At 40.7% G+C, this 27,493-nt stretch overlaps 1 protein-coding gene across 1 annotated transcript in view; it reads left to right on the top strand.

Annotated features, from left to right (window-relative positions):
* Positions 1 to 1,109: 1,109 nt before the first annotated feature.
* Positions 1,110 to 27,493, top strand: part of LOC104273619 (chromodomain-helicase-DNA-binding protein 7-like) — a gene marked incomplete at its 3' end in the record, with an annotated part of 34,851 nt that continues 8,467 nt past the window's right edge. Inside the window, exons 1-2 of the mRNA XM_009869010.1 lie at positions 1,110 to 1,178; positions 5,531 to 7,388. Of these exons, the coding sequence (XP_009867312.1) occupies positions 5,706 to 7,388 (1,683 nt within the window). The remainder of the gene's footprint in view (positions 1,179 to 5,530; positions 7,389 to 27,493) is intronic.

Here is a 27,493-nt window from a genome sequence, read left to right as displayed (position 1 = left end):
TCACAGTGGGAGCATATGATGTAACAGTGAGGCTTGGTGGGTTTGCATCAGAGCACTGCTGTTGTGGTCTGGCATTGGAGGTCCTGTGAACTTGAATGACGTAGGATATTGTTTCCAAATGTGTGGCACAGGCTGAACTCTAGCTGGTCATTCCTGCATCAGCTGCTTGACAGCAACAAGCTGCCAAATATTCGAAGGCTGTTGTGCCCTCAGTTGCCTCTGTAAAAGCCGATTCTTTGCCAAAGTACATCGTGCATTAAGGAAATAAAATACAATCTGGCTTCTGATTAACTGTGGTATGGGAAATGTACGATTTCATGGATTTCTTGCCCAAAAGATGTTATTGAACAGCATTCATGATATTTAGGTGACTGCACTTATGCAAAAACTGTGACTTCTAAGGAAAAGCATGTGAATTTTCCCTCCCCTCCACCTCCTCCACCCCCCCCTCATTTCTTCTCCCGGATACCGATTGCCTTAAATTTGCCAGTCTGTTTCTGTAAAGATGTGTTTTTGTAAAGAACTAACTGAACTTTACTAAGATAGATGTGAAATTAAACTTTTCATGAATGTTTATACTGTATTTGCTGCCCCTTCCCACTGAAGGCAGAATATTCCTAAAGCGCGAGGTCATTCTTTTCGCCCTTGCAAGTCATGTCTCCTTTTCCCAGGGTGAGGGAGGGATAAAATTCCTGCTATCCTGTGACCTGTTATGAACTACAGGGACTTAATTTTTAACACAGCTATATTGTGTGAAATGTATACTAGGAAACAGTTCTACATGAAGAGGGGGAAAAAATTGCCTTCAGGCATTCAGATAAGCAAATTTTGGAAGTTACCGTCAGAAATCATGTTGCAATCACGTTACAGATCGTCTTCTATTTTGGCTAATCTATATGCAGGGGGAACATACCGTGCATGAAGAGTTGTCTGTGACAGCACTGAGAACCGAGCATTAAACACACAAGAGACTAGGCGTGCTTCCCACGGATGCGGTCAGGCACTTGCATAACTGCCTTGGCATCAGCGACACTGTTTGCTCAGTAGGTACATGAGCTGAAAGGTAGAAGTCTGATCAGCCATCTTCCCCGATTTGAATGTCTTGGCCTGACTTTTTCTACACTGTCAGGGTGTTACATGTGTTTACGGAGTTTTTGGTGAATGTTTTCCTCAACTTTGCTCATAAGATAAGAATGTGACTTTAATTGCTGTCATTTGTGTCATCTGCTTCCATGTGGCAAATGCTTAAATTACTACCCCTAACAGCCAGTAGGAGCTTAGCAGTTTTGAAAAGCAGTTTAAATACGTAATGTTTAAATGCAGATTTAGTAGCCTGATGTTTAATCCTATGTTTTGAGGCTCCAGTCTCAAAATGACCTTTGGCACGCCTTTGTGTTTTAGTGTGAGAGGTTGTCTTAGTCTGATTCTTCAAAATAGCACAGTATTTGTAATTTTTATTGTATTGTGTTGTAGCTGCATAGTTCCACTATATGAGTAACTGATTTATGTGTGTCTGGCAAGTACTTAAGAGTTTTGTCCGAGATATCAACTGATAGCAGCAAAAATATCAACTCTGCATGACACATCTCACTTCAAAGCTTGAACCTGTCAATATTAGCTGCCTTCTCACATTCTGTTTGTTCAGTCTACTTAGTGTATGGCCATCAAGAAATGCTGCCAAATTCCTAGTATAAAAGGACCAATAGCTGAATTGAGGAACTTGTTGATTTGCAACAAGTACTTCTGAACGGCAGAATGTCTTAACTGTTTGGATCTGCTGCTTCAGAAGCAAGACTAATGAAGTTCAGGTTTTTGTGTTTGCAGCCCTAGATCGGGTTATACGTATGCAGCAGCCAGTTTAGTTCCACTCATAAAAGTGGGAAGCTGAGTCCATGTAACTCTGAAATACTAAGTTGAGCAATGGTTAACTACTACTTCAAATTTGAGATCTAGCTGTTTAGGAGTGGAATGTTGCAGGCTGGAGTAAATGTAAGCTTTGTCTGTTGAGACAACAGGGTTGTTAAGCAATTGACTGTGTCCTGATAGTTGGGATCATATCATTGCTTTCAACAGAAATGGGCTGTCTGGGCAGCCTTAAGGAAACATACTCGTTTACTCTTCGGTCTTATTAGTGCAATCTTTTATGTTCAGGAACAGCAGAGCTACAGAATTTTGTAGCAGAACCTGTATAGGGTTTTTTAAGATGATTTTTTTTAAAAAAAGTTCACTCTCTCTTTACCCATTCACACTTTCATTCAGCAATCTGCTTTTCTAAGGATTCAGATATTCTCTCCTTTGTACCTGCAAAATAGTTACACTTTCATGAATGTTTGTTGATTTTAACTTACAGGATAGTAGAGAAAGTGGTGCACAAACTCATATTGTTAAACTATTTAATTAAAAAAAGACTTTAAGCTGAGTTTCTCATGGTCAGTCTTGCTGGTTAGTATGTCTGCTTTAGTGGGCAGACATAGTCAACAAGTCAACAGTGGAACTCAGTGAATATTTTAACTAGAATTATTGCTTGATGCAGGTATGTTGGTTTGTGTGTGGGCTCTTTCTTTATTTTTTTCCTTTTTTTTTTTGGACCAGCCTTGAGGATTTAAACAGAGAAAATACATTGCTTGCAGTGAAAGAAGCAAAGAAATTATTGCAACTGAAAATAAGGCTCTGCGGGCCTAATGACTTGCTTAACTTTCTAGAAGACTTCTGTTAGTGTAGAAGGTTGATAACTTACCAGGTAATTTCAGTATTCACTGTTTTCTTATCAAAATGTTGGTTAATTCATTTTGATAGGCTGTAGCTACTACTGTATTTCATTCTTCAGCATGTGTGCTGTTAGCCATACATCACATCAGAGGTGTGACTTTTACTTGGGATAGTAGAAGAAGGTTTGGCGAGAGCCGATCTTGACTCTTACGGTGTCTGACTCTGGCCTGAATTTTACTGGAAGCCTGTCAGCTGAAAAACACTAACAGAAACAGTACGATTCAGACTTGTGTTTGATGCTTTTAACTTTGTTGCTGAAGCTGCTCTGTTAGCTTGTCTGAAACAGATAGCAGAGAAAATTATTCCATGTAGGTTTCACAGAATCACAGAATGTCAGGGTTTGGAAGGGACCTCAAAAGATCATCTAGTCCAGCCCCCCTACCAGAGCAGGATCACCTACAGTAGGTCACACAGGAACTCATCCAGGCAGGTTTTGAATGTCTCCAGAGAAGGAGACTCCACAACCTCCCTGGGTTTTTCATAGTGAAAAAGTTTTTGCAAATATTTTTGTGGAACCTCCTATGTTTCAGTTATTTTTACCGCAAAGTTTCATTAGTGCTTCAGGAGAGTAGAGCCTGCTTGTCTTCAGAAATGGATCTTTTAGTGGGTATGATATTGCTTATTAAGATCAGTGAAAATTCTTACCTGTTGATAATTCTGTGGCTGTAAAGAGGGTAGCTGATAAGGTGAGGTCCTCTCCTTGGCTCAAGTTTGATATTACACAGGTGTCAGTGGCTGGGAGGTAACGGTGTCTGTGCACTGGGCTTTCTGGCATTTCCAAGCAAAGAGACTGTTCCATCAGATGGAGACTGTCAGTGCACGCTCATGTCCAGTTTTGACAGCTCCTTGTGGCAGCGTGCATCCGCAGCATGGAAAGTCCTTGAGCAGTCCTAAATCACTGGAGGGATCTTCACCACTGCAGAGTGGGTGCTGTAGAGCAGTCTAGTACCGAAATCTTGTTCTGGTGAAGGAGGCTCTTTCTCGCCTTGTTGTTGGAACTTCCTTACGCTGTGCTTTAAGACATCAGTCGAGGTGGTAAATATTACAGGTGGCTTCTGCTTAATAAAGAAAATGAAATAAAAAGAAATACATGTTATAGCTATGAAGATGGCTCGTATGAATTTACCCCCAAGTGATTTAGAAATATAAGTGTTAATATCCTAGCCTAGCACTGAAGAGATTTAAGAGTGTGGTTTTAAAGGTGACATTCAAATGCTATTTTAAGAGGAGTGATAAATGCTTGTGCTTTCCCTCTTGCCCTCTGCTTTATGCTGTAGAAGGTCCTCTTGACAATGGCTACCAGAAGTGTAATAAATGGGCTGATATTTTCTCCCTAAAACTTGTCTGGGACAAATTGCCTTCAGTTAAAATAACTTGCCCTGGCATTTTGCATCCAAAGTGACTGAAAGTGTCCCTGCTCTGCAGCAAAATGCAAATGTACAAATTTGTAAATCCTCTTTCCTTTGGTCACTGATTAAGGGCATGCTGATATGGGCAAGTACAGTAACTAATAAATTACAACTGTCGACAACAACAAAGATGCAAAAATAGTTATTTGCTATATAGATGGGCTTCCTTAACTATTGTCTTGAAATTTATTTTGAGGTAGAAGATGTTGCATTTAAAACTAGTCTTAAAAAGGAAAGATAAACTAGTAAGCAGACCCAAATAAAATCTCCTGAGTTGTTGCATGGAGAACACAGGAGACGCATTTCAGAACATGCCAACCTTCCCTGTGAAAAAACTTAGCAGGAACTTTTCTGAACCTACTCTGTTACTGCTTTCCCCCCCCTCCTACCGAAGCCCATGTGTCTACCTGGTTAGGTTAGCATTCTGTTATTTAAATTCTTTTACCATTACTAATGCTTCTGAGTGAGTTTTCAAGATGATAGTCCTAGTGGGAACAAAATTTTGGTGTGGTCTTCTAAAGTGCTGTAGTTGCAGTTAGTAGCAAGATTGCTTGCAGATGAATAATGAACTCCAAAGAAAATGTTCCGTGTTATCATCATGAGAAAAATTAGGGTATGGATTGAGAAATCTGCCCTGTTGTAGAAAGAAGCTTTTGAATTTAGTTTTCTTACACAAACTGAGTATTGCTTAAATGGGAAGAAGCATTATGTCTTTCAGTTTTTAACTTCATGAAATTAAGATAAATTGTGTGTTAAAAAACAAATGATTTTTTTTTCCTTCCTAAGTGCTAAATCTGGAGTTCAGTACGTTTTAGAGGGTCATCTCTGTGTGCGTTTGAAAAATCTGTTCTCCGTATAACTACCTTCAGTCTGTCGCAGGCCTCGGTGCTTCTGCTTGCTCATCTGATTACGCAGCTCAAGGGAATAAGGTTAAGGACATGCTGTTGGTAACTAGAGCGTTTTCAGGGCTTTAGTTCGGCAGATGGGCTGCTTGGCTACATTCATACATCTGCCTACCTGCTGTGGCAGCTGCTGCTGCTGCGTGTTATGTTCTTTTGTTCTGTTCCACGCAAGAAAGGAGCACTAGGAAGTGTAGTGAATGGATTAATTTAAGGTTAAGGCTAGTGTTTTGCTTGCTTCCTAACTCTATCATAATAAAGCTTCTGATAAAGCCTAATGAATGCTTCGTAAAGTGAAGTAGATTATTTTTTTTAAGATGTATTTCGGGGGCTGAAACTAGCTAGCATTGTCTAAAAAAGTCAAGCATGTGTTTGGGTTTTTTAAATATGTTACCTGATGTTACTTATTTCAATATCTTCTTCTCTTTCTCCCCCTTCCCCCTCTTTTTCTAGGAGCAGTAACCAGACTTTGCCTGACACTGCGTGGTCCAAAAGAATTAAGGAAATATGGAATGACATGAAGGAGATTAGTTGAGGATTAAAGGCTTTGAGGACAAAACACCTCGCTGAGGTGAAGCACAGACTAGCATTCTAGTTGTAGCTCTGAGGAGCTGTGTGCTGAAAAAAGATGGCAGATCCAGGAATGATGAGTCTGTTTGGAGAAGATGGGAATATTTTCAGTGAAGGGTTGGAAGGTCTTGGAGAGTGTGGATATCCTGAAAATACAGTAAATCCTATGGGGCAGCAAATGCCCATGGATCAAGGATTTCCCTCTTTACAGTCATCTCTTCATCATCCCCCTGCAAATCAAAATCAGGCCAAGCTGACCCATTTTGATCACTATAATCAATACGAACAGCAGAAGATGCACCTGATGGATCAGCCGAACAGGATGATAAGCAGCGCCCCTGGGAACGGTATAGCGTCTCCTCACTCGCAGTATCACAACCCTCCAGTTCCTCAGGTTCCTCACGGCAGTGGTGCCGGCGGTCAGATGGGCGTCTACCCCAGCATGCAGAACGAAAGACACGGGCAACCCTTCGTAGACAGTGGCTCCATGTGGGGCCCCCGGGCGGTTCAAGTGCCAGACCAGGTCAGAGCACCCTACCAGCAGCAACAGCAGCAGCAGCCACAACCCACGCAGCCACCACAGGCACCCTCCGGACCCCCCGGGCAGGGCCATCCTCAGCACATGCAGCAGATGGGAAACTACATGGCTCGTGGGGATTTTTCGATGCAGCAGCACGGTCAGCCACAACAGCAGAGGATGAACCAGTTTTCTCAAGGCCAGGAAGGCCTCAATCAGGGAAACCCTTTCATCGCCACCTCAGGACCCGGCCACTTGTCTCATGTGCCCCAGCAGAATCCCAGTATGGCACCTTCTTTGCGACACTCAGTCCAGCAATTTCACCACCATCCCCCCACTGCTCTCCATGGAGAATCAGTAGCCCACAGTCCCAGATTCTCCCCTAATCCTCCCCAGCAGGGTGCTGTTAGGCCGCAAACACTTAATTTTAGTTCTCGGAGCCAGACGGTACCCTCACCTACTATAAACAACTCAGGGCAGTATTCTCGATATCCTTACAGTAACCTTAATCAGGGATTAGTTAATAATACAGGGATGAATCAGAATTTAGGCCTTACAAATAACACTCCAATGAATCAATCTGTACCAAGATACCCAAATGCTGTCGGATTTCCATCAAACAGTGGTCAAGGACTAATGCACCAGCAACCCATCCACCCTAGTGGCTCACTTAACCAAATGAACACGCAAACTATGCACCCTTCACAGCCTCAGGGAACTTATGCCTCTCCACCTCCCATGTCACCTATGAAAGCAATGAGTAATCCAGCAGGTACACCTCCTCCACAGGTTAGACCTGGCAGTGCTGGAATACCAATGGAAGTTGGCAGTTATCCAAATATACCCCACCCTCAGCCGTCACACCAACCCCCTGGTGCCATGGGAATTGGACAAAGGAATATGGGCCCCCGAAACATGCAGCAGAATCGTCCGTTTATGGGTATGTCTTCGACACCACGGGAGATGGGTGGGCACATGAGACCAAATGGTTGTCCAGGTGTTGGCCTCACGGATCCACAAGCAATACAAGAGCGACTAATATCTGGCCAGCAGCTTCCTGGTCAGCAGCAGTCTTTTCAACAGCAAATGCCGACCTGTCCTCCCATGCAGCCTCATCCAGGGATACATCATCAGTCTTCACCACCCCCGCATCCTCATCATCAGCCTTGGGCACAGCTTCACCAGTCACCACAAAACACACCACAAAAAGTGCCTGTCCTTCAGGTAAGCTACTTCCAACGAGCAGAAAATGTTTCAAATGAACTGTAAGCGCGTTTCAGGATACACAAGATCTGTGGTTTCAAAATAGTTGCTCCTATTTGACTCCCCTATTTGTTACTGTTTACGGGGCTTTCTTGGTGTGCAGCTGCTGAAGTGAAAATGAGATTCAGGTAGCTTGCTAATGTCCTTACAGTAATCTTCCCAGGATAGCGTTATGGATAGGCCAAAATGTGATATAGCGACAGGACGAGCTGCATGCCTGCTTTTTTGTTTTTTTTTACTGTGGTGATTCCTTTGAGGGGAAAATGGAAAACATGTGAGAATTGCCATTTAAACTATTAATTTTTGTATTTGCAATCTGGAGAAAAGTGTGTGTTATAATGCATTTGATTTGGCCAAGCCAAGGGTTTTCTTTAAATCATAAGTGAGTGTTTTGTGGGTTGAAGTTAAAGCTGAAATTTTCACATATCAAAAGATTTCCACGCGTGAAAAGATTTTCCGGGATGAACTTCAACACTAAGTAATGCAACTGAGAAGTGATGGGGCAACAGTTTATGCAAGAAGACATCAGATGTGAATCATAGTCTGAAATCAGATCTTCTGAGGCTTAAATGAAATCTTAAATAGGATGGAAGTTTTATTTCACTGAGTCTCTGGTCTGCTGGATTTTGATGAAAATTTATTGCTTCCACATCACTTTTCAGTTAAAAGCTAAAAGCGATGAAACATCTTGATCCTCTGTAGCTTAGCAGGTTTGACTATATGCTAATACAGTAAACTCCAGGTGAAAAAGTGCCTTTTGAGATCTTCACGTTTCCCAATGCTTGCCTCTGGCTCTCAATCGTCTTTCAAAAGGTTTTGGTACCAAATGAATAGAGTCATCAAGATATTGGAAGTTTAATTTTATTTTCTTTTTTAAACCATCAGTAGTTAATGCCAAGTAGCTCTGCCCGTAAATATTTGGACACAATTGTTGGAATGCAGTCGTCATGATATGATGCTACACTAAGCTTAATAAATCATAAAAACAGCTGTCCTAGCCAGTGTCCGGGGCCTGTGCGGCGAGCAGCTGCTCAGCAGTCGCCTCCGCTGCTGCCTGCCGGCTGCTTCTGTGAGCCGCTCCGCACAGCGTGAGGTGGGTCTGGGAATCAGATGTATGCGCCGCAGAGAGGCAGCTGACAAGGAGTGGTAGATGGAGCAGCTCAGCAGCTGGGAGAGGCTTCAACATTCCCCCTGGAAGAGAGTAGGGGGTTGCACTGGAGGTGCTCTACGGTGGGGACACCCTGGGAGGAAGGTGAGGGACTAAGCTGGGCAAGGGGGAGGACACTGTCTTTTTGGGAGGGCATAAGAAGCTCTCCTTTTGAAAGTTCAAAGGATATCTTCAAGACAGTCTTTCTCCTGACCCCCTCAAAACTGGTGTGAAATTTTATTACCTGTGTTGGCCCTTCCTCTCCCCTCACCTCCTCGCACAGGCTTTATTTGGAGAACCTAAATTACAGTTCTTGCTTGCATGTGGAGTTGTGTATTGCTCCTTGAGAGAGCAGCTCTTGACAATGCCTCTTGTGTTATCAGCTGTGCCAGTAAGCAGGATGAAAAAGGAGAGAACTCAAGACCAAATTAAAAAAAAAAAAACAACCCAAAACAGAACGAGCAGATATTTGGAAAGGGGGTAATGACAGCATGGAGAAATCAGTACGGAAAGACTTCAGGATCAGAAAAGGTAGTACAGGATGTGTTTTTTGCCTTGAAGATGAGAGCTAACACAATTAGCAGAAAAAAAAAATGAAAGAAGATTATAGAAATGCTAACATAAGACTTCTAAGACAGTAAAGGAACAAAACCCAGCGTCACTGGGATCTTTCATAATTGGTGATGGTGGGGGTGGTGGGAATGGAGGACTGAAGATCAACTGTGCCCTAAAGCTGTGGTGTTCTTCACCAGCATTAATTCTGTGTTTTCGTCTGACCATCAAGTAAACCTGTTTTTTGGCAGTGAGGAGGTTTGGGAGCAGAAGGTTTACTTGTAGAATGGACAGGCTTGTTCAGTGTTCTTGGGACATACATTTCCCTTTAGTCAGTCAAGAGCAAAAACAGACGTTTCAATCCTTAAATGAGGATGCAACCTATTACAAAGTTCTGAACTGCAGAGGAATAGCTTGAACAAAGGTAAGTGCTGAAACTGAATACTTGGAGGAAAACCACATGATAACTCAAGTTAATTCAGACAGTTGTAGCTAGCCAAGTAGTGTCTCTCTTAGCCTACTTCTGTTAAGTTTTTATTTGGTAAACGTTATTGTTAACATACCTTCCCATTAACTAATTAGTTTGAGATGTGAGTGTAGTAATGAAACTCTTGACAGGCAGGTATTTCCCCCTTGAAAACTTTGAACGGAATAAATACTGTTGAAGTCAACGAAAACTCACCTCCTCCCCACCCCCTGGGGAAAAATGCAGATGTGCGAAACCCCTGCTCTTACGACTGAGTACGGAATTTGTAGCTCTCCGATCTGTGCCGTGGTTTTCCCTTCATGTCAGTTGGCAGAAAACTGTTCACTGAAGAACAGTTACTGAAATGACTGGTTTGGTTTTATTTGTATAAAATGAATCAACAAAATGAATGTAGTCAGTGAAATGGAAATCACTATGTATGTTTAAATCAACAGAAGCCATCTTAGTAATTATTTTTCAGTGATTTAAAGCTAGCCTTATCATGGGAAAGCTGTAATACTTGTGGTTAACCAAATTACTGTTTTGTTTTTAGATATGTTGGAAGGAAAGTGAGGTTATTTTGCTTTTAACTTGAAAGAAATTGCCATGTCGGTTCTAGGGCTTGTTACTTCTTTTTTGTGTGCAAAACTGCAAATTAATTTGGCTGGGAGATGGAGCTGGTGATTGACAATTCAGCTGGTTCAGATTAATAGCTGAAAGCTAGTAGGCAAGGTTATTAAGACCTTTTTAGTAGTGACTTGCTAGCTTTAATGGAGCTTGATAGATTCGTAAAAACCACCGTAGCATTGGGAAATTCAGTCAGTGTGCTTGGTTTGTTCAAGTTCTCTTCTGAAATGTGCTTCCCCAAAGGCTTTTGAAAGAGCTTGGTGGCCATGAGGTGGGAAGGGGACTTCTGCTGTGGCCGAGTAATTGGCCAAGGTGCAAAGCAGAGGGCAGGAGTAGGGCTTGTTTTCAGAGTGGAGGCATCTGTGTTTAGCTTATGAGCTTGTGCTCTCCAAAATACTCATAAATGATCTGGAAAAGACTGAAAAGTCAGATGGCAGAGTTTGCTGCTGCTGCTGACATACACAAAGCTGAGTGCCAAGTGCAGACGTGTGAAGAGCTAATTAGAAATACAACAGGAACCTCAATTGCTTGGCCATAAGTTGTGTGAGTCAAGGTGTGGTCTAGGGAGGTTTAGATTAGATATTAGGAAAAATTTCTTTACAGAAAGAGTTGTCAGGCTTTGCAACAGGCTGCCCTGGGAAGTCACCACCCATGGAGGTATTTAAAAGACGTGTTGATGTGGTACTCAGGCATGGGGGTGTAGGACTTAGGAGTGTTGAGTTAATTGTTGTACTCAATGATCGTATAGGTCTTTTTCAACCAAAACAATTTCATGATTCTATGACCTCGGCAATGAAGCACCAGGCAGGTAAAACTCTTACCTTTGGAACAGGGTCTGGATGTTAGATGGCTACCTGAAAATGTGCTATGACAGTCAAAGAAAGAAAATTATAGGAATTTTTATGGAAGTAGTAGAAAGCAAACCAGATTATCATGTTGCTGTATGTATGCATGTTATGCCAGTGTTCCAAGTGCTTCGTAACTCTGTGTCCCTTCCTCAGGCTTCAGAAAATGCAGTAGCACTTGGAAAAGCAGAGGCAAGTGATTTAGGGGGCAAGGGAAGGCAAAAGATGGTGAAAGCCTCTAAAATTGTGAGTGATCTGTGTGCATGAAGAAGGTGATTGTGCAAGAAGTTTTGAGGGTTTTTTTGACTCCTTGAATTCTTTTAAGATATTCAGGAAATTATCAGGTGGTAAGCTCAGAACCACATGTTAAGATGATGATCTCTGAGATGTGCAGAAAAATACCTCATCATTTGATAAACATGAAGGCACAATATTTGGCTCAGCAGATCTATGCTGTAAATAAGGAGCTGAGAGTTTGTTATTGGAGTGCATGTACTGTATGTGTGTCCTGTTCTTGTGCTCTTCCACAGACCTTACTAGAGAAGGGTTATCAGGTTGGACAGGCCTCTGGGAGTCTAATGCTATGCAGTTGCTCTGTTATTTTCAGAGAATTTTGTTAGTGATAGAGCAAGTGTAGGTGTTTCTCTGCCAAGAATAGGCTGTCCTGGATATGTTGTTATACAGAACTTTTATTTACCAACAGCTACTGTGTGGGCTGAAGTTTCGAGTCCTTTTCATTGATCGTGTTCCACAAATGTGTTCTCCCTTATTTGCAGACACGCGCAGGAATACTTAAAAACCAAACAGTTACGTTATAGCATCCATGCTGAACTAAATGGCAGAGCTCAATAGCGAGCATCAGCAACGCTGAAGGACGCTGAGTTGCGGTGTCCAGCTTTTTGTGGAGAAGGAATTTGTTTTGTGTGTGTTACCGGTTCACTGCCAGGTTTAATCTGTTGGCCTTACTATCTGTGGGCATGTGACTTTGCTTTAAATCATAACTCATGGCTGTGTTTGGTATGAACACATTCTTTTGAAATTTCCTGCCCTCCCTTGCAGGGGAAGAGGCAGGGAAAGTCCTGCTGAGTCACCAGCTGGGTCACCCCTCTCACAGGCCCTTCCTGCATTTTCAAACCCTGTGTTGCTGCCTCGGTTTGATTTATGCTCAGATATACCTGAATGACAAGGGGTATAACTGAAAACTACCATCAGCTGGAGTAGTTTGTCATAATATTCTAACATGGCAGAGGGTGCAGGTTAAGTCAGTTACTGCAGGCACACTAAAATGAAACTGGCTCTCCTGCGTGTGTCAATTGCTTTAATGCCCAAGAGTAGTAAGAAGAGACTTGACGCTTATCTCCTTACTGTCTTTATGTAACCAATTATCTGTCACTGAGTGTCCTATAATTTTATTAGTAAGAAATAGTATCATTTCAGATGGTTAGGATTTTCCCCAGAAATGAATATTCATAAGCTTCAGAGAGGACTGTTCGCTTTTTCATCCGTTGAGTTTAGCTTTTTGACTGTCTTCCTGTCAATAAGTAAACCCCATACGTGACTGTTGGCTTGTCCTTTTCGGGTGCTGTGCATGCTGCATGTTCAGCAAAATCTCATGGCTGCCCCTGGAAGTTCTAATTGCCCTTTTCAAGTGTTTGTAGACCCAAAAACTAGTGTATTTTGGCAAGAGTGTTGGAGGTGCCAGACTAAATGGAATTAAAAAACCACTAATACTGAACTTTGATTACAATCGCGTATTATTTTGATATATAGATAAGCATAAGTGTGTACATATTTATGTAGAATAAATGGGAAAAAAAAAAACAAGGCCAAAGTAGAAGTTGTGGAGAATGATGAAAGAAAAACTGAAAATAAAATCCATGGAATTCATCTAAAAGTAAAGGCTGATAATACTATATTTCCCTGAAAGGTTTACAGGATTCTGCTCTGATTTATTGAGGCTCTGAAGTACTCCTGTATTTGAGCAATGTGTGTAATTTAGTTAACTATAATACTCCAACTAAGAGTAGACTGTTAAAGATCCCTTTGGTTAAAAGTACTGCAGTTATTTTTACTGTTATGCTGATAAACTTGATCCATTTGTGAGCTAGTTCACATTTGGGTCTCTCAAAGGATGTAGTAATTAATATGAAATATTTTGTCCAACAAAAGTTCACATCCTAAAACTCCTCAGATACATTCCAGTCTTAACAATTAATATTAACATATCCAAAGGCTTATTTCTGCCTCGCCCTTGAGAAGGCTGTATGTACTTGTGTAAATAAGGGGTTGCAGTGATTCTGCAGTGGATAGGCCTTTGGGCCAAAGATTTGTAGTTTTGAGGTAGTTTTGTTATGGATTTTTTTTTTGTTCTTTTTTACTGTTGAGGAGGTACAAGCAGCTTCAAGAATATTACTTCCCTCAGGTGCCATGATTTGACTATGATGGAAACAATTTGTGCCATTATCTGCTCTGGAGTTTTGGGTAAAGCCGGTTTGCAGCATTAGCATAAAAACAAAAGTCTACATACTGATTTTGTAGGCTTAAGAGTTACCAGACCTGTTCTTCAATGTGAACATGGTGAAAGTCTCTATGACATGTTAGTGACCTGAATGTGTATTTTCTTGAAAACTTTAGCATTATCTGAGGAATCACCTAACTAGAAATACTTTAAAATTTAAAATACAGTGGCAATCTTAATAAGGAACAAGTTACAGGCAAAGTGATTATTTCTTGCCCTTTTTTAAATTATGGATCCTCCCCTTGATCTTCCATCCTACTCTTCCACGTGGAATTTGAGGCATCCATTTGTTTTAAACTAAGCTGCCTTTGCTTGTATCTTGAATGCAAATGTCACAAACTTGCATAAGGGTCCTCTCTTATTTCTTCGTGCGAGAGTAAATGTCTCAGTTCCCACTATGATGGGACACCATCACTTTGAAGCTACATTTTTATCTTTTGTCTGTAGAGTTTTTTCTCCCTCAGTTTAGTAAGCCAGTGCTTCTTACTTCTGAATTTTCAGATTTGAGTTATAATGAAAGACTTGATGACCAAACAGTTATGAAACTGAAATATTGAAATTATATTTTTAAAAAGGGACATCTCACATGGGCAGTGTATCAGAATTGGTGTAGTACCACTCCTGTTCCTCTTTTTATTCTCGTTGGGAGCTTCCTAGATATCAATGTTCTTTTAATTCTATGGAGATACATATATATGTATGTGTATGTGTGTGTGTATATATTTGTATATATCTAAAATATACAGGTGGTAATGTGGTTAGATTTTGGGAACAAATTGTTTAGTGCTTTTTTTCTTTAGAGATCTATAAATATTTGTACCTTCTTCTGTCTGAGTTGTAAAGTTTGGTAGCAAGGGGAGTGGGATTCAACCCCTTTGAATTTTTCATGGTAATTAAAGCATCTGTTTGTACAGATCTTCCTTTTGAAATGTTCCTAAATTTGCAGGTGTAGTTTAAAGATGGTAAAGCTGCTTCTTGGGAACTTCTAGGAGCAGAGTGGGAAGCGATGATCAGGAAGGGGAAGCAAAAGGCTGAGCTGAGCTGATGGAGCAGTTCTGAGCAGTGTGAACGGAGAGGAAATACCCAGTGTCTGTGTTAAAAGGGGGCAGAGAGGTTTAGGGAGTCACTCCGGGTCTCCTGTGCCAGCTGCTTGAGTCACCTGCCTCTCGAGCCCTTGCCAGAGGTATTTGCCATTGGGCACAGCCGTGCCTGTTACTGCTCTGCATGCTGCTTCAGGGCACACCTTTGCGGCAGGGGCAGGCAGTCCACTGACAGCTGCTCGGCATAGTTGCGTGAACTCATTAATTCTCAATATCTAATCTGCTTTAAAAAAATAATCTATGCAAATAAAGGTGACTGAGGTCTGGGATGCAGAACCTCAGCTCCTCCCTGACATCAGCGCACCTGATCATTTGGTGAAGTGGCTTATCTGGCCAGGTCGCATTCCCAGCTTCTCTTCACTCTGCGACCAGAAGGTCACCAGAGCTGGTGGTGTGGGAGTGGGAATGCTTGCTGAGAGAAAATGGGGACTGGCTCTTCCACTGGCAGTGATCTTTCAGGCCCTTTAATGCCCTTGCACAGCTCAAGTTTCTGTAGCGCTTGCCCTCAGTAACCAGCCCTTCTCAAATTTTGATAAATTAGACCTTCTGTTAGAAGTCAAAGCTTTGTCTTGGTTTACTAAATTAGTGACAAGCAGGTCATGTTCCAACTTCTCCCATCATTTTTTTCTTACCTTAACCTTTTGTTCCTTTTTTCACACAAGTATAAATGACAGATTTGATTTCAGAAGTGTGTTTTCTTTTTTAGAAAAGAAGGACTTTTTTCCTCAACCAACTGAAGTATTTGCGGCTATTTTGTTACTGAAGGCATGAAAGAACATCCCCTTCTAGCAGTGAGAGCTTGGCACAATTTCATTAAAAGGGTGTCACGTGTGTTGAAATGAGGGTAGATGCCTCTTGTATCTGTCAATGAATTGTTTTCCTTGAGCTTTGAATGGGATATTTTTCTTCAACATAGAGAAGCATTAAAAGCATGAAAAGTTAGAAATAAAACTCATTAATTTCCTAGTCTTCTTTATGAGGAAACAGAACTGAGAGATAGGATGGCTTAGTGCTCTGAGTGTGGGTTTGATTTGTAAACTGCAATCTGCATGCTTTCTGATTTTACTGACCTTGATACATCAACTGTTTAATTAGAATTTTCTTAGTTACTGGATAGACTTGATAATAGTGTTGCCACCACTTACGAAGTAGAACATATAGATGATGGGCATAAAGATTGTTATTTATTCAAAATCGAAATTCATAAAACTTCCAGTTTACTCCGGTATCTGTAACTCGGAAACATGCCATCTTCCTCCTCTCCTTGTCACTCCTTCCATTACCGCTTGTGCTTAAGAGTTTGGCTCGGGAAGATAGAGACACCCAGTCTTAACAGTTCAGAGCAGGAAATCCCACTCCTTTGTGTAGGAATTTGGTGATTGGAGAGGTTAACCTGAGAGCAGTGCAGTTATACAAGATGTAGAAGAAAACTAGCAGAGCTCTCTCTGATCTTCCACTGTTGGGTCGGGAGGAATCTTTGTTCCTTTGCTTCTGTTCCCTCACCTGTTCATCCCTGAATGGGTACCGAGGGGCTGGATGCAACTTGCCCGGGCTCCTCCTCAGCGGTTCTATTGTGTTCGCTGGGCTTAGGACAGAGCAGCTCACGTGTTACACTGAACAAGCACAAAGATGAAGAACTGTGAGCGGGCTCTCATTGCACGGGTTTGCTGCTGTACAAATTAAATGTCAAGAAATCGCAACTTCCAGAGTTTGGCAGGCTTCTGTAGAATATTATTAACCTTCTAGTTTGGGAAAATTGCAAGTATTTGTCTTTAAGACAAATACAGCACCAAATGTGTCTTTGCTATATTGATATAAAGTGTTGTAGGGAGTGCCAAACAGTTACTTAAGTTTCATCTTTCACTTTTTTTTATATTTTGTAAAACTTGTCTTTTTAATCAGAGAAGAAATTTTCCTATATAATACAAGAGTTCCCGAAAGGAATGTATACCCACCTACAATAGAGTTCTTTCTTAAAACAGACTGAATAATTTAATCAGTTGAATCAGAAAAACATTAATCAATTTTAATTGTTCAAATTAAATTATATTTTATCTCTGTAATTCCTACAACCAAAAGAACATAATCACAGTAACTGAGGAGTTAATGCTTCTATATGTTTTTGGATTTAGCATTCCTGTAAGAGAACAGAATGAGGACTCTTAAACTTCCTAATACCTGCTCCCTTTTTACATCTCCTTTCTCTCCAGATGGCCCTCCATCCACTTGCATTCTGGTACTTCATATCTTTTTTGGCCCTGCAAGAGTCTGATAACTGTGATAATACTGTAATTTTCCTTACATGTGAGCACTGAATGATATGAAGTGCTTTATTTTATTTTTGGAAGAAATCTTTCTGTACCAGCCAATTGTTGCTAAATATAGTGGGAGGCTTATAATATACAGAGCATGTTTGAATTTAAAGTGACACTTTACCGTAAGAAGTTGACATCACAGTTTACTTGTGCAACTGTATATGAAAAATGTAGTTATTAAAACTAGTCTAAAACTCCAGGATTTATCACTGTTATTCATATCTTAGTTTGTTAATGGGATATTGCAAATGTTGACTGAGGCGAGCTCGCATCATCAGTTGTGGACACAGGGATAAACACCTACAGTATTGGAAAGACTACTTAGTTCTTAAATCTTGCTCTCTGCTATTCTCCTTTGAAACACATCAGGAAAACTTGCAGAAAAAACAGATAATTCCATGACTAAGGTATTAGACTGGGATTCAGAGAATTTTTGCTGGCTGTCTGACACAGGTTGCTTGTTTTGCGTTTGTGTTGCCAGTACGAGAGGTGCTCCGCAGCAGCAGCGCGCAGTCCCTGCGGTTCCTGCTGCACTGGGAAAATGTAACTCAGAAACTGTTACTGGCAATGAAGGGGAAATTATAAAGGGTGGCTTTAGATCCACCTCTCCGGTTATAATATAATACTACATTATAAAACAAAATCTAGACCTGATGTTGCTGTAGGCAATAGGATTTAAGACTTTTGTGTAGGGATTTTTTACATCTTCCTATAGGTTGTGTGATGAACAGCTGGAGCTAGGATCTCTGCACTAATGTTTCATAGCATGATATTAATCAAAGCGGTTGGTGAACTACAGTATGATTTAGACATTATAAATAAGAGCTACCTCAGTTGATCCTGCTAAATGAAGTATTTGTCCACAAAAAAGGAAGTGTGGGTTGCTTTTTTTTAGTTCCCCTCTCACCCAGTTCTAATGGCACTTTCTGATTTGTTAGTTTAGTTTGACTACTAGAGGAGCTGGGAAAAGGCTTACCTGTGACATGCCATAGACAACATACTCAAAGGCTGTTTTCATTTGTTGCTGTCACTGAGAACTAGGGCTTGAGAAGTGTGTTGGGCTCTTTGATGGAAGTCGGGCAGCATATATAACATCAAAGGATTTTTAGCAAGCCTGTGATTTCAAGCCCGCTTTGTAATGGTAAAGTTGGTCAAATACTGCAATGGAAAGGCCATTTGGAGAACTACTGTCTTCCCATCCCAATAAGAACTGATTACTGATGATCTGTTTTGGTTTTGTATCTCTTCTTTGAGTTCATGGTTTCAGCCTGTGGTCTGTATACCTCTGAAGTCTACTGCAGACTGCTTTTATTTAGGTGACGTGCAAAAGGTGATACAGGAGAGCAGGTTTATATACTAAGCAATGTTATGCATATGGGAAGTTTTTAAAAGAGAGTTACATCTCCACTACTAGAAGCTTACAGGTTAAAACCCCCAAAAATGGGGAAAAAATTGTCGGAACAAAGTTCTGTGCTGTAACATAAATCTCATTTCAGGTGAGATCTGATCAGGCTGATGTTTGAAATGACAGCAGTTTTATCTTGGTCTAAAGCAAAGTATTGGGGCCCCTGTTCCAGGAAAGTGTATTGGGACCAGTGCTGTTCATCAACAACATGGACAGTGGAATTGAGTGCACCCTCAGCATGTTTGCAGATGATACCAGGCTGAGTGGTGTGGCTGACGTGCCTGATGGGTGGGATGCCACCCAGAGGGACCTGGACAGACTCAAGAAGTGGGCCCAGGAGAGCCTCCTGAGATTCAACAAGGCCAAGTACAAGGTCCTGCACCTGGGTTGGAGCAGCCTGTGGTATTAATACAGGCTGAGGATAAATGGATTGAGAGCAGCCCCGTGGAGAAGGACTTGAGGGTACTGGTGGACAAAAAGCTGGACATGAGCCGGCAATGGGCATTCGCAGCCCAGAAAGCAATTGCCAGTGGCTTTCTGGGCTTCATCAAAGCCAGAATGGCCAGAAGGTCAAGCGAGGTGATTCTGCCTGTCTGCTCCACTCCAGCTGCAGTACTGCATCCAGCTCCTGTAGTCCTTGGTACAGGAAAGGCAGGGAACTGTTCTTTCCTGGGAAGAAAGGCCAAGACTATTGTGGTTGTTCAGCCTGGAGAAGAGGCAGCTCTGGGGAGACTTTATAGTGGCCTTTAAGTATTGAAAGGGGGTTTATAAGAAGGATGGGGGCAGACTTATTTAGCAAGGCCTGTTGCGACAGGACAAGGGGTAACAGCATTAAACTAAGAGAGTGGGTAGATTTAGAGTGGATGTAAGGAAGAAACTTTTTACAATGAGGGTGGTGAAACACTGGCACAGGTTGCCCAGAGAGGTGGTAGAAGCCTCATCCCTTGAAACATTCAAGGTCAGGTTGGACAGGCTCTGAGCGACCTGATCCAGTTGAAGATGACCCTGCTCATTGTGCGGGTGGTTGGACTAGATGACCTTTAAAAGGTCCCTTCCAGCCAAAACTGTTCTATGATCTCTTCACGGGGAAGTCCCAAAGGTGGGTTCTGTGTGGGCAGATCAAAGGAGTGTAGCCTCATCTCACCTGGAAGTAAAGGATTGCACAGTGCCAACTTTTTTTGTAAAGGACACGGGAAAACTGAAGAGAGTGTATACTGTAAATGTTATAGTTGCCTTTGGATTTGAAGGGAATTGGGCATAACTGAGCCTTTCTGTGGAGCTGCAAATCTTGTAGTGGAAAGTGACAGCGTGAAACCACAGTCACTCGAGCTTTTTGACACGTTAGTATTAGTAAGCCAGCTAGAAAAAGATGGCTTTAGCCTGTGATAAGTACCCTCCATGTCTGTTAACTTCTTCCATCAGAGAACCTTTGAGTAATTTGAGTCAGTGGGAATACGCTGGCGGGGCAGTCAAACCTGATGATCACTGTTTCCATTTCACAGGGTGGAAATGTGCAGCCGAGTAACGCGGGGCTGGGGTTATGCAGGCGGCCACAAACCTCCTCCCTTTTCCGCCCCCGCACAAGCTCCTGCTCCTCGGGGAGCCCTCCCTTGAGAAAAGCTGACACTGCCTGTTCTTCAGCCCCTGCATGCTCTCTTGAGTGCCAGCTTGACTTCTGTGTGTTTGTATGTCCTCAAAAGAGCAAGAAGCCTTTGGGAGTAGACTTCTGTTCAGCTTTGTCTTTTAACATATCCAAAATAACCACTGCAGCTTCATAAAGTAACTTTCTACTTTTAAAGGACTTAACACTAATTATATTTAATTGGATAATCAAAATTTCTTGTGCAGAACTGTGAGGACTAAAACATAAGACTAGCCATGCACCTACCTTACTTCAGTCCCAGAAAACCACCAATTTATTTTTTGCAAGACATAAGCACAGAATTATTGAAATCTTGATGGGTGTTTCTTTCCCTTAACTTGAGAACATATTCTCTGAGTTGTAGATGCTGAAGAAGTACATGCTTGTATTCATAAGTAAAGCAAAGAAAACTGTGTGTGGAAAAATTTATCTTATAGAAGAAAACCTGGGCTGCAAGTACTTGGATCTTCAGCTTGTCTAGCTATTTCAGTGATTAACTGCTTAAATTTGAATGTGTACAAGATAAAAGCTCTTGCACCTTTCTGTCTCCTCTAAGTGTCTCTGCACTGAGTTGTATGAACTTACCCCCAAAACAAAGCACTCTTGTAAACAACCTCATTGCCTTAATGAGTGGGGATGAGAGAATGGGTTTCCGTTGTTAATTGACTGGTTTGGAGAGCTGTCAAAGCAGGCCGGGGGCTTCTGGTCTGGGACCTCTGGGGTAATTTGTGCGGAAAACAATTTATTATTTTCTTTTTGAGGCGTGAATTCAGTCTACTTTTGTTTCTTTCATTTATCTTCACTGATTTGGATCTCCTGCATTAGCGATGTTGTGTATAGGACAGTGTTGAGGAGGAGCAAGTTTTTGAACGCAACTGCAGACATTCTCTCGGGAGGCTTTTTAGTTGCAGTATTCCTGTTGCGTAAGGTAAGACATACCTGGCAACTGGATACCAGCGTCTCCTTACATCTCCTAATCCACTCCTTACATGTATATCACTAATACTTAAATAATGTAACTGTGTCAATGAACAACTGATGACTAGTAATTTCATAAATTGCATACTTCTAATTTTGTCCAATCTCTCTCATCTAGAGTACCTAAAAATAAAAATGACTTCTGCATTGTTTTGGGAAAATTGTCAAAACCAAGGAATAGAAAAACTATTGCTAAAGGACACTGTGGGACTATTATTTAAAAAGTAACCCTTTTCTGTTTTAAACAGCACTGTTGCATTTTATATGACAATCTGGATATGAAGAAAGACGATTTCTGGTCAAAGAAAGATGTTATGAATACAAACATTTGAAATCACAGAGGTTTTCCTTAGGGTATCTGAGTAGTCATGTTCAAAGCTGTGATGATTTGAGGATGTGAGCACAATAAAGAGGTAACGCTTATAAAAGAAGTAATGCTTAAAGTTTCTTTATTAGTGTATTGGCCAGTGTAATTATAAAAGCTTTTTAGATAACCAACCCCTTTTTCAGGTTTGAAGGTAAAACATCTGTGACCAGGAGCATGTCTTGCCAGCCTCATTACTGATCTGCTTCACAGAGATTTCCTTCCCCTAGAAAATTAAACATAAATGGTTGTTCTAAGCACGTTTGACTTACTTCTGAACTAGTATGTTCAGTGTTTGTCATATTCCAAATTACATTCATTAAAACACATTTGTTTTTTAATCTAAACAAGTTTTTCCTGTTGATTTTCGCTGTCACCAGTCATTACAAGCACAGTACTTGTAAAGATTGTCTGGGCCATGGAGTTGAGCCTCCAGCTGTCACATGTGTCATCCTATGAACTCCTTTTCATAACCTTATCAAACTTCAATATAAAGAGGACTTGGATTTTACTTTCAGTACTCCTTTTTTTGAAATCCTTATCCAACTCACATTACTCTGAATGTTGGAACAGGCACTGACTTTCTATCCTAAATTAGTCACTGGTTTTATACCCAGTTTGCTCTCGTGCCAATTGTATCCATCTTAATTCTTTTTATTTCCTGTTTTAGGATCTGCTAGTGTTTCATAAATAGCAATCTAAGTTAAATTTACTTTAGACTTGTTGTTCAAGATAATCCTTAGTCTGAGGTCTAGTTAATGTAGATGTTCAGAATTTTGTACAATACTGTACTATGGCACAAATACTTCCCTAGGTTTACTGGGAGCCATCTTGACAGGCACTTGAACATTTTAATTTTCTTTTCCTCACTGTACATCGCACCAGCTGTTCATAGACATCCTGTGGTTAAGTACAAATTTTGTCTTACCTTGAGGTACAAAAACATAAATGAATACCAAAAATGAAGGGTAATAACATAACACCAAAATTACAAGTACTGAAGTATTTCAAGTTTGGAAATGTGTATGAAATGCAGGTTAAATTTGTGAGGGTTTTACACTGATGGGCTTAGTTTCTTTGGTAGTGTTTTGAAGTTGTGAGATGTCCGCAGATTTCCGAGAGTCTTGTTTAAAACTGGGCTTGTGAGTAAGCACAAGCTGCTCAGTCAGTCACAGCTGTGTAATGCTTAAAGGACACCTTCCTTTGCAATAACATTTAAAAATACTGGTTCCCCTTACTCATCGGCAATCCTCTTCCCGCAGCTTGAGCTCAGGGCTGTAATGGAACCTATTATAGGCAAAAGGTCTGTGACTCAGCCATTGAGCCATGCAAACTCTTGGCTTCTTTAATTGGCACCATTAAATCATTAGTAGTTTTTCTCTCATAAAATAGGTATCGTTGGTGTAAAATACATCACTGCTGAAGATATATTGTGCCTTTTGGCCTCTGATTTCCATGAGTTGATCATCCATAGGTTATTAAAAAGCTGGTTAATTGGAGAGCCTTTTTTAGAATGACTTACTTTTCCATAACATTCTGTGATTGTGTGTGAACTGTTTAGAAGTTTTATCTAAAACAAAATGTATGAAAGCTATCACACAAGTTGTTACATTTTCAAGTTATTCTCCTTTTCTATTTAGGAGAAGGAGGGGGAAGGAAAACACCTGCCTTTACATTGTGTTTTATGTTCATTGAACTTAACCTGAGGACTGAGTATCTTCTACATGACAGGATGGAAAATGTTAGTTCTTGATTATGTAACCAGGGAAGAACCTGCATGATTTAGTTGATTTTGTTATTATTTTTTTTTCTGTTGCAGGTTGGTGATGTTTTGTGGGTTTATTTTTTATTATTATTTATTTACTATTAATTTATATTGGAAAGCGAGCATGGAAAGCTGTCGTTTGGGAAGGGAGTCATCAGCAGAGGAAATTTAAAGAACACTGCAAGTTAAATGTTTGAATACATATATATATATATTCAAATACGTATGTATGTGAGGGAAAAAAGCTAGCTTTTAACTCTAGTTTTGTTGTCTTCCCACATAGAAGCTCTAAGGTGTCACATATTAATTAAGTTTTATATTGCTGTAAGCATTGATGCCTCTGAAAGAGGGGTGTGATGAAGACATCCAGAAAACTGTAATTGTTTGTTATCATCTGGAGAGTCTGCCTTGTTTGTATGTTGAAAGTAAGTATCAAGAAACAACAAAAGAAGTTATGAAAAATGTTAAACTACATAATTTGATACACATATTCCAAGTGATTGCAGCTTGCCATCATTCTGTAAACACAAAGCTGGCAGTTAGGAATGGTCCCGGGTAGGACTGCTGCTGGGTGTTCCTTGTGCCTGTGAAATAGGATGTAATCCCTGCACGCAGCTGTGTTTTCTCTGTTCCCTTTCTTCTACCTGCAGAAGATCACCTGTGATATAAGTAGCTGGTATGGCCTGATAATTTATTTACTGTGTATTACCCAGTAAACCCAATCTTGAATATCACTGAATCTCGTGAAACAGACTGACTCTTCCTATGAATGCTCTCTCTCTTCATATCTTGGTAAAGAATAGCTAAATGAGGGGGATTTTAATGGTAATTTTAATCATTGCACAGAAAAACTTTGAAAACTAGTAGTAGTTTGTTCATCTTCTAAACTTTCCTGCAGTGTGTATTCTCCATTATGCTTATGGGGAAACCAGGACAGAGGCACAGGGATTTGTCAGAGGCCAGAGTGATAGGCATAGGATTTGAGGCTTCTTGGGGCACCTTGCTCTGGGCTGGATTGCCCTAATGCTGAAGCCAGTGGTTATCCAAGTGGGTCTTGATGTCTTGCAGTCATGGTTGGGCACTTCTGAAGATCTGTGGCAAGTCCTTTGTTGGAGATCTGTGTTAGAAAGAAATGAGTATGTAATTTAAAAGGGAGCAAAAAAAACACCCAAAGGAATCACACCCTTCTGGAAAAAAACAGGAAAGTACACAGTGAGGCGAGGCTAGTGGAAAGAAGGATGGGCAATTATTTTGCCTGACCTTCACTGCTGTCATAACAGACCATCTTCTTGTAGTCTTTCCCTTTTCTGTACTGAAGTTTTCAAGGTAACATGTTGTCTTTTCAGGATATCTTGGTCATTCAGACCAGATTTTATCTAGGAGACTCATCCATTCAGTATGCTGAATGAGGCAGCAATTCTGGAAGTAACTAGGGAGGAGCCACCCTGTGTATTAGAGATACTGTTGTAAAATGTTAAGTACTAGGAAGTTGAACTTGTTTCATAAGTGACACTAACAATGTTTATTGATTTGGCTTTGAGTATTTGAAATTCTTAATAATTGAGACTTCTATTTTAGGAAGAAAAATATGTTTAGAATAGTTTTTCATAGGGTTACAGCATACTTGAAATATTCTTTTTCCAAGACAACCATGTTTGTTTATCGTTTCACTTGCAAGGTGACTCATTTGGTCAGTGTCTGAAGAAAGCTTTTTAACTTCTGCTGAACAAGAACAGTTTAATATTGGATAAAATGGGTTAGAAAAGTCACTCCAGTTTATTAGGGACACTAACAGAAAGAAAAGTGGTAGTGGGATTTTGGAGTTTCTTTTTCTCATGTCGTGTGGAACTTCATTGTGACTAAGGAAGTGTCATTTAGAATGTCAAAACAAATGTTAACTTTTAAATAGTTTTAATTTGTGAATCTTTCAGTACTAAGTGTGGTCACCTGGATGGCGAGATTGCAACAGCAGTAAGTGAAACACTTGGAGATGGCCTAAACTTCAGAGACAGAATGACTGAGCTACTGTGGATATAATTTTATGGTATCAGAAAACATTTATAAATATGACCTTTTCGGGGAAATTCTGACATCAGGCCCTTTTAATCAGAGTTAAGTCAGGAAGCTTTAAGACAAAATCCCATAAAACTAAGTTGGTTTAAACTGATTTGATTTTCATAGCCTAGGTGTCGCCTTTTATGTTTTACAGTATTGGAAGTCCATAGGATCGGAGAATTCTGTCTGTTTTTAAAATTTATAGCAGAAGAGCGTTGAGTACAAGTTGTAGTTTAAAAAACAAAACAAACCCATCAGCTCCAAACTGAAACCCAAGTGTAATATCTGTGCTGGTAGTGTTTCTCCTAATACTTTAAACTTCATTTTTTTCAGCTCGTGTGCTCTATCTGCAAAATATCCTGGTGAAATTGTGAAAAATCTTGCTGCGAACTGTGGAAGAATTCAGAATGTTCTATTTAATAAAAATACTTAAGCAAGGCATTGTGGAAATATCATGGGACTTAAGGGATTCAAGTCCTTTGTTTCATCTGTTGAAAATTAAACATCTAAGACCGTTGCCCTTCTCTTGAGCTATTAGAACATGATATATATTTACACCTTTGGGGAAAACTTGCTCTTTTTAATGAGAGTTTGCAAATTGGAGAAGGGATAAGAGTTCTTAGTAACAGCTCTCTATGAATTGCGTCCTGTTTTCACCAGCCTCGTAATCTGATGCATGTTTTTTATTAAACGCTTGATTGACACAATTTGGTAGGTGCAGGCGTCTTCAAAATGTTTAGAGAGTCTAGAATCTGATGTGGGGGAGCTTTTAAAAGAAAAATGCTTGGCTTTTGTTTTCCTAGGTCTATGAAGAAGGGGTTAGGTAAATCATAGCAAAGTTATACCTCACCTAAAGTCTTCCTAACATGTTGGGAAAAACACCACATGCTAATAACTGTAGTTGCTTGAAAATACATATTTGAAAGCCTTTGACTGGTGGTTGCTGTATCTTACTGTTTTATGGATGAATGAAGTCAAGCCCTTCAGTTGCTGCCTGCATTCATTTCCACAAGGGAGGGCTTTGTGGGCAGCTGAGATCCCCAGCCAGTCTCCCACGAGCCAGCTTTCCCCAGAGGTGGGCCAGACCCGTTGGAAGACCCTTGCGTTAGAGAGCCCTCTGAAGGGGGGTGAGAGGCTGCCCCAGTGCAGGTGTACATGGCAAAACGGAGCATGGCTTACCATGAGAAAGCTGAAAGAACTGGCTGTGATTAGTGTCATGGTAAGGCTTCCAGAGGCTGCTGAGGGAAAAACTGGAAGACAGTCAAGCCTAGAAGAAAAGGCATGATGCTGCATGCGTGTAAGCATGACACGTAGTCATGGATGTAACGTGTATAGAGCTGAGTTTGAGGACTTTTTGGTACAGGCATGATGTAAAAAAATACACGCGCTCACAGTGATGACAAGTCAATAAATTGGGACAGTGTGCACTTCAATCCATGCTGCTCCTGTCTGCTTATCTCTGCTCTGGGTGTACTTCCTTATGGTCCTTGTTGCAGTTTAGTTCTTTTCATTCGTTGCTGAAAATTCTTTCATGGTGTCCTTAAAAGCAATGGACTAGAGCTCATAGGATGTCCATCAAACGGGGTGTTTCTGAAGCTTGTATTTGCTTGATCCTTAGGGGTGCAGAGCAGGCAGGAGAAACAGAAATTTCCTGGTCTGCTAGTCCTTGACTTCATCTAGTAAAAGAAAAAAAAACAAACCCAGAAGAACATGCTGCTTTTCTCTCTATTGTTGTTCTCCTTTCCTTTAGGCTGAAGTGCACTTTATTTGATGTAAAGCACAAGAAGATAAGTTGTAGTGTATCCGACTTCAGAGAAAGCATACTTTTACTATGGGTTTTGCAAATCAAAAAAGAGCTATCGCTTTTGAATTTACATCTACATGTTACATTTTACAGCTTTTAATAGTATGTATGTCTTCTGTAAACATGTAAGAGACATGCCTTTTTACCTTTAACCTTAGTTTTTTACATATACAGCCTGTTAAATAAGTTTTCCTATTAACTTTTTGAGGGGGCTAGAAGAAAGTACCAGTATTGAAACGCTTTTGCTGTTGTGGTATTTAGTGCATTTGCTGTTAGTGATGCTTGCAGCAGTGAAAGCACAGACTGAACTTTTTCAGTTGTCTGTGGTCAGAAGAAGCAGCATTTGCAGCACGAATGCTGGTCTTTGATTTTTCTCTTTAGTCATAAACCTGATGCTGTTTCCTCAATATCACCGGGATTTAGGTTTGGTTACGGTAGGGAAATATGTCGGTGGAAGTAGATGGGAGCTAATTAAGGACCCTC

This window comes from Apaloderma vittatum, unplaced genomic scaffold, assembly GCF_000703405.1.
Source record: "Apaloderma vittatum isolate BGI_N311 unplaced genomic scaffold, ASM70340v1 scaffold3020, whole genome shotgun sequence".
Lineage (NCBI taxonomy): Eukaryota > Metazoa > Chordata > Aves > Trogoniformes > Trogonidae > Apaloderma > Apaloderma vittatum.
The sequence above is the reverse complement of the archived record's forward strand: the minus strand, read 5'-3'. Positions and strand labels throughout refer to the sequence as shown.